Source organism: Trichechus manatus, unplaced genomic scaffold, assembly GCF_000243295.1.
Source record: "Trichechus manatus latirostris isolate Lorelei unplaced genomic scaffold, TriManLat1.0 scaffold00071, whole genome shotgun sequence".
In the NCBI taxonomy this organism is placed as follows: Eukaryota; Metazoa; Chordata; class Mammalia; order Sirenia; family Trichechidae; genus Trichechus; species Trichechus manatus.
In genome coordinates this window covers 2,861,026-2,869,110 of record NW_004444007.1, presented here as the reverse complement: position 1 = coordinate 2,869,110, position 8,085 = coordinate 2,861,026, and the positions used below count along the sequence as shown (strand labels likewise).

At 33.9% G+C, this 8,085-nt stretch overlaps 1 protein-coding gene across 2 annotated transcripts in view; it reads right to left on the bottom strand.

Moving 5' to 3' along the window:
• Positions 1–399: 399 nt before the first annotated feature.
• LOC111821221 (B-cell scaffold protein with ankyrin repeats-like) overlaps positions 400–8,085 on the bottom strand; it is a 101,340-nt gene continuing 93,654 nt past the window's right edge. The window contains exon 4 of one of the 2 annotated variants that reach the window (XM_023734733.1): positions 400–2,168. In XM_023734733.1, coding sequence (XP_023590501.1) covers positions 1,998–2,168 — 171 coding nt within the window. In that variant the 3' untranslated portion in view covers positions 400–1,997. The remainder of the gene's footprint in view (positions 2,169–8,085) is intronic. The other variant, XM_023734732.1, reaches the window with a different exon arrangement.

Genomic DNA, 8,085 nt, shown 5'->3' with positions numbered 1-8,085 from the left:
CCTGGTGCTTTCTGTTTTGGAAGGTTATGAATTACTGATTTAATTTCTTTAATAAATATAGATCTATTGAGATTATCCATTTCACCTTGTGTAAGTTTTGTTAGTTTGTGTCTTTCAAGTCTAACTTTTTAAATTTGTAGGCATCGAATTGAAGGAAATACTTTTAAAAAGTTTAATTAGCATAACTGGTGAATAGTGTTTTTTTTTTCATTTTTTCACTACAAATCTGTTGTAAACCATGTAGGCAATATTATTCATAATCTTTTTTACCTACAAGTGAAATTAAGATTTCTCTTTGAAACAGTACAACTTCATCCTGGTATATCATGGAAAATATGGAATATTTGTTTTCTGTTTGATAAATAATTTGAACTCTGATGTTTTCTTCTGTGTACTACTGAATTGTGTGTGTGTGTGTGTGTGTGTGTGTGTGTGTATCACTCTTTCAATGTTCAGAAGAGAATGAGAATTGTAAAAAAATAACTGATATTTATTGAATGTTTACTACATGTTAGAGACTCTTTTAAGCACTGGCATAAAATATCTCATTTAATACTAAAAATAACTCAATAAGATAAATCCTATTATCATTCTCATTTTACGGATGTGGAAACTGAGGCAAGAGAAATTAAGTAACTGGCCCATGGTTACATAGCTGGTAAGTGAAGGAGCCAGGATCTGAACCCAGATAACTGCTCTACACTACTAGGTAAACTGAGCATAAAATATTAAATAACATGAATAATCCTATTTAGCATCTTAATCTGTCTGTGAAATATTACCTAAGAATTTTTTAATTTGTGATATTATTTTTTACTGTAGTGATTTTAGTCTAACTAAGCACCTAAGAATTTTTTAATTTGTGATTTTTTTACTGTAGTGATTTTAGTCTAACTAAGCTTAAATTCTGAAACTAGTCAGGTAGAAATTATTGTTCATTATTTTCAAACATGACAGAAAGAAGGGGTGTCTTGGAAGAGAAAGAAAAGAGGCAGAGAGGGCTCTCTCTCATCTCATTCTTGCATATCCTTGCTCATGACAGGAAGCAGTGTCTAAAATATTTATAAGTGCTTGGTGTAGAGTCTTTCCTTCCTATAATCCAACTCTGACCGAAACTGTGCAAGAAAATCCAGAGAGGGGACACATGCTTTGCATATCACAGTAGGAAAGGTTTGTAAATGCTCTGTAAATTGACAGCATAATAGCATTTGACATACTTTATAATTGTAAGCATTTTAACTAAATTTCCAAATTTATGATAAGACAGGTTGTCTTTTTACTTTAAAATATTTTATGTGGTACAGATTTATGAAGTTTTAAAAGATCATTTTATTAGTTGATTGTAAAAGCTCATCGTAAATTCAAAAACCAAGTAGCCTTAAAACATTCAGAAATTAATCTTTTACATTTTTATTTTAGCCCAATTATTGTGGCAAGTGTGGATATTCCATGTGGAATTTTGAATCTGATATAATTTACCATGCTTCAACCAAAGCTGGATAATAAAATGAATAGCTTCATAAATGAAATAAGGAAAAGAGGGAAAGACTGCATATAGAAATGATACCAAGATGATAAAATAGTGAAAAAGAATTATGCCTTCCAGAATAACCAAAAATATACTCAGAGGCATGGCAAAGGAAAAGAAAGAAAAGAAAAAGGAAAAAAGAAAGTTTAATAGTAAAAACTTAAACATCTGCTAATCCTAAAGTTATAATAAAACAAATAATTGTAGGTCCATACTTAATAGCTGACATATATTAAAGTGCTCACTGCTGACATATTTAAAAACATGTTACTGGCTGTCATTTCACCACGTGGTATTCACCCTAATTTCTCATAATTAAATATTCTTACTTATGTGAACCCAGATTAATAATAACAGCATTGTGTATGACAAAACTAAACACAGGAAACACCTGCAGTACAATATTAGTTTCTGTAGGGAAGTGAAATCATTTATCATAAATTTATTGAAAAGAACTCAAGATGATGATTTATATATTTTTAAAGCATAAAAAATTCTTACCTAAAGCTTTCATACACCAGACTGTCTTATTCCAAATGGCTGGCCGTGTTCTAATGCACTTATTGTTTGATGTAAATTCAACCTCCACAGTATCAGCAATTACTCCATCTCTCAAAATAATGAATATTTCACCAGGATTCTACAAGATTAAAAATGCAACCCAATTAAGCATTTGAGAAAATTTACATTAACCAAAGAACCTATTACATTTATTAATAATAAAAGTCACACATTATTGAATTAAGTCTTCTATTGGGTTTGTATTTTCCATACTGAAATGAGATATGCCGATGTGATTCTCACATGTTAAATTTATCAATTTAGTGTTTACTGAACACTCAATCTCTCCCATATTGTAGTTTGCCACTGCCCCTGTTTCTATGCTATGAGACTGTATTACAGGTTAAAAAAATGTATTAAGAGTCTTATTTTATAGCAGAAAATTTCAAGTATATTTCATTAGAAATAAATGTAATAGGTTCTGAGAAAAAAAAGTTTGTCAGCAGGCAGGAAAATGACATTTTTCAGTGTCCTAAAGAAACTAAAATTGCAAAGTGTATTTTTTGAAGGAAAGCTAAATGACATGTCTCTCAACAAAAGGGAAGGAGTTCACTATTAGATGTTTCTGGGAATTATCTGGTGAAAATACCAACTCTAGAGTGTTGCATGGAACAGTAAAACCCAGAACAGGGCACCCTAACAGGTACAGTACTTAGGGTGCTGGGAGATTCCATTTTCCCTCGTGGACACCAATGCACACTGGAGTTCCCAGGAATGAATGATGTCTCCTGGGTCAAGAATTTCTTTCCCACTAAGGGCTGGAAAGAACTGTGATTAGGTGTTTCCCAAATTAGGTTACCACAGTGATCAGAAGAGGAATAATGTTCAGAGCTGTTATCAAATCATATACAAGTCAATACTGGCATGGCTCATATAAAACTCAGATAATATTTCAGTGAAAATCTTAAGATAAACTGTAACCAAGAATATGCAGTTGTTTTCACATTCTTTTACCACGTTCTAGAAAGGAGCTGATTTGGAGGTTTCTTTCTGAATACATAGTACACATTAGTTCCACTCAAGTTAGTTCTCATCACTTATGTTCAGAATTTTATAATTTAAAGGGAAAAAATGCAGAAACAAATCTTATAATCCAAGAATTGGATGCTAAGTGGTTCTCCATGACCTAATATTATAGGACACTAAATGATTATAATTCCTATCCTCAATATTTTAGACTTGAGGAAGAAAATAAATAAAAAGTTTGCTCTTAAAATGTTTGCTATTAAGAATGATGATGTACAATTGTTTTACATTTAATTGTTTTATCCCTTTTGTTTTCAATATAACTTGGTATTGAGCAATGGTCAACTTTAAAAATCAAGTTTTAAACAACATGACTTAATTCAGTCTTACAAAATTCTACTTTTTCTACCTATTGCTTCTCTTTAATAAATACTATAGAATCATCTCATCTCCTTTTATCTTGTTTTTTGTTTTCTTTCTCTTCCTATTACCTATTCTGCCCATTCAAAATCCAAGGGATTGATCCCACAATGCATGGAATTAATGCCAAATGCAAATGGACCAAACTGTTTTTAATTTCTCACTTAAACTTACCAAGGCGGCAAGTATCTCTGGTAATGCTGGTGAAAGTCGTTCTGGATTTGCTGTATCTGCTTTATATCATTCATTAAATAAAACTATTCTCAGAACCTATGTGGTGAAAACTTTATTATTTGCTTAGTCCATGCTTTGAAATTTTGTATATTTTTAAGGTGCACTGTAAACAATATAAAATAATTCTAGTTACAGCAGCTACTTTGACCGCTATCTACTGCTTCAAAGTAAATAGTCCATTCCCTTTGTGTGCAGAAGCACCTTTTGGACTAGCCCCACAAGAAAAGGACTGAATAAACCTGAAGAAAACAGAAATATGTATTATTCCTATCTTGCCATGAAAAGTCAGCAATAAGTAGAAAAGCTTAGATCTGCAGTTATACAAGGAAGGCTTAGAGTAGTCACAAAGCTGCCCAAACAGGAATGATCCCTGGTAAGTATGGAATCAGAATCCTTCAGCAGGTGGTACCACAATTCTAAGAAAATATTGGCAAAATTGTTCAAAGGGTTTGGTAGGTTTAGTCTGTTTCTGAAATAAACCTAAATTCTCACATGTAAATTCTTGCTCTAAATGGAACAAGCACTGGATGAGGGGGGTAATAGGCTAGGAATTTAGTTTTGAATCTGTTATTTTCTAGCAGTAAGTTCTAATAAGAGCTACTTTACTTACAATCTTCTATTTCCTCATCTGTTATATTCAGATTAAAACATCCAGTCTGTGATTTTTTTTTAAATGAGACAATGTTTATAAAAGCATTGTGAAAATTGTACTAAAGAATTTGTTGTTATTTATATCTGTTAAGAAATATTTATATGAGTGACTGGTTTATATTTATAGTTCTGTGTCATTAGCCCAGTGCCCTGTATATGAGTCAAAGAAATGCTGAATTGCTAAAACACATACATCGCTGTTAGTTACCGTCCAGTCAGTTCTGACTCATAGCGATCCTATGTACAACAGAACAAAACACTGCCTGGTCCTGTGCCATCCTCACAATCATTGCTATGCTTGAGCCCACTGCTGCAACCATTGTGTCAATCCATCTCAAGGTCTTCCTCTTTTTTGCTGATCCTCTACTTTACCAACCATGATGTCTTTCTCCAGGGACTGGTCCCTCCTGATAACACGTCCAAAGTATATGAGACAAAGTCTCACCATCCTCACTTCCAAGGAGCACTCTGGCTATATTTCTTCCAAAACAGACTTGCTCGTTCTTTTGGCAGTCCATGGTATATTCAACATTCTTCACCAACACCATCAATTCTTCTTCGGTGTTCCTTATTCACTGTCCAGTTTTCACATGCATGTGAGGCGATTGAAAATACCATGGCTTGGGTCAGACGCACCTTAGTCCTCAAAGTAACACCTTAGCTTTTCAACACCAAAGAAGTCTTCTGCAGCATATATGAACACATACATGATGGACTATAAATAGATACCTATGAATTCTAATTATTATATATGTAAAAAGATTTTTCTCACAAGTAGTGTGATTCACTAAAAAAAGTACCAGCTACTGAATCCAGAACACTGGTAATTACACCATTTATTTCTTTTCCCAAAGTAAAAAAAAAAAAGAAAAGAAAATCCTTACAACTGGACCAATAAACAACATCATGATAAATGGCGAAGAAATTGAAGATGTCAAAGATTTTATTCTTCTTGGATCAACAATCAATGCCCATGGAAGCAGCAGTCAAGAAATCAAACAACATATTGCATTGGACAAATCTTCTGCAAAAGACCTCTTTAAAGTATTAAAAAACAAAGAAGTCACTTTGATGACTAAGGTGCACCTGACCCAAGTCTTGTTATTTTCAATCGTTTCATATGCATGCTAAAGATGAACAACAACAACAAAAAAGACCAAAGAAGAACCGACATACTTGAATTGTGGTGTTGGTGAAGAATATGGAATATACCATGGACCGCCTGAAGAATGAACAAAGCTGTCTTGGAAGAAGTACAGCCAGAATGCTCCTTAGAAGCCAGGATGGCAAGACTTTGTCTCATATACTTTGGACATGTCATCAGGGGATCCATTGCTGGAGAAAGACATTAAGCTTTGTAAAGTTTAAACAATCAGCAAAAAGGAGGAAGATCCTCAACGAGATGTACTGACACAGTGGCTGCAACAATGGACTCAAACAGCTACGTAAATTATAAAGATAGCACAGGACTGAGTAATGTTTTTTTCTGTTATGCATGGGGTTGCTATGAGTTAGAGCCAACTACACCGCACCTAACAACAACAACAAACATAGAAAACACAGTGAGAACATAGCTTCTCCTTTTTCCTCTCTGCCTCCTCCTTGTAGGTGTGGCTCCCTGTCTCAGGGTAATAGCATCAATTCACAGACCTCCTGGGGGCTCTAATTCAATTGTTTACCAAGTCCTATTTCCAAGTCCTTTTCCTCAATCTTTCTAGAACTTGGTTAATTAATCTATAAAATTACAGGATTGAACAAATTTAGCTTTAAATCTCTTATAATTCAAATACGATTTTTTAAAACACCTCAATGATTTTAAATCTTACATAATAGAGGTTCTCTGTATTTACGAAGAACAACTAGATATGAGTATCTGTGAAGGGTCTGAAGTGACTAAAGGTTATTAATCTGAAAGTTTCAAGATTTATTTAAGATAGAAAAGCTTAATCTGTGTACATAAGTGAAAAGGGTTATTGAAAGCCTCTTCTTGGAAAAACTCTAGGAAAAATATATGGGTAAGAATATTGGAGTTAATATAGAGAAAAGGAAGGAGTAAATATTTATTGAGCATGTATTTTACATTAGTAATTATACTAAGAACTCTCTATATAAAGATATTTCCTTTAAGCCTGACCAAAACACATACACCCCAAACCAAAATCGAGAAAGCTATTATTTTCCTCTTTTATGAACAGAGCAAGAAATACACAGAGTGCATTCTGAAGATTAATCTAGAGTATCTAACTTCAAAAGCTTCATTCTTCTTTAAATCATGCTGTTTTACTCTTCAAAATAACTAAAATAAACTATCCTTTTATGATTATCTCAGATATCACCTTTCAAAGGTTTTCTTCAAAGTCAAACTAAATTTCAGTCCCCAACTAAATAAACAGAAACCTCATTAATATACTCTTATAAAGTCATATTTATCTAAAAGCCATTAATTTCAAAGTTTTCTCATTTAAACAGTATCTCTGTAAGCATGAATTACCTGCAAAAAAAAAAAAAAAACTTATGTCTTTAACGTTCTGTAACAAAGAATTTCTAACAATACCATGTTGATATTACAAAATCATTTCAGCGGACACAAAAGTCCACTTCAAGAATTTTCCACCAGAGCCTAATGCTCCCAAATATTTGTCCACAGTTTATTTTTAATTAAATTTCACCTCACTAGTTAAATCTCACATGGAGAAAATATTTCATCTAAAGGGAACTATTATACCTTTCGCTCTTGGTCTACACATCCAACATGTCAGAAATGTTTTCCTCTTTTCTTCCCTGTACCTCTTGAATGTACTGCTTCCTCTCAGACCTCAAAGTAAAGAATATGAGTCCCTTTCCTTTGACATCTTCAGCATCCTCCTCACTGAACCTCACTTCCAGCATAGTTCTTTTATTCTTTTGTTCCTCTTATCTGTTACCTTTCTTGGAATCTTTAAGACCCACATAATGATTTCCCATTTCACTTTGGCTCAGATCCCCACGAGCCTCTCCTTCAAAGTTTTCAGAGTTCTTTACTCTGCTTACATTGCTCCTTGTTTAACTTCGGGCTATTCCCTTGCACCATCACTCATCTGTCAGTCTGTCATACTGTGGTGACTTGAGTGTTGCTACAACACTGGAAGCTATGCCACTGGTATTTCAAATACCACCAGCAAGGTCACCCATGGTGGGCAGGTTTCAGTGGAGCTTGGAGACTAAGACAGACTAGGAAGAAAGGCTTGGTAGTCTTCTTATGAAAATTAGTCAATGAGAACCTTATGGATTACAAAAGAATATTTTTTTATATAACTCTGGAAGATGAGCCCTCCAGGTTAGAAGGCACTCAACATACACAGTTGCTGCAACAATGGACTCCAGCATACCAACGATCATGAAAATGGCACAAGACCAAGCAATGTCTCATTCTGCTGTACTTGAGGTTGCCATGAATTGTACCTGACTCAACATTAGTTAACAACAACAGACCCTTGCAAACTCCATAAACTAACTCTCCCAATGTTTTATTCACCCAGCTAACTCGTTTTCATTCATGAGCGCTCATACAGGTTGCTTCTTATGCATCAGATTCCCTTTTTAATAGAGGGCAGGACTTCACCTTCTAACTATTTCCAGAGAAAAGTTCTAAATAAAAGACAAGTGTACTGACCAGCCCAAATGAGACATTTCTATCTTCATTTGTACACACAGCCAGTTTCATGGATATATGACCTGTGCAGTCA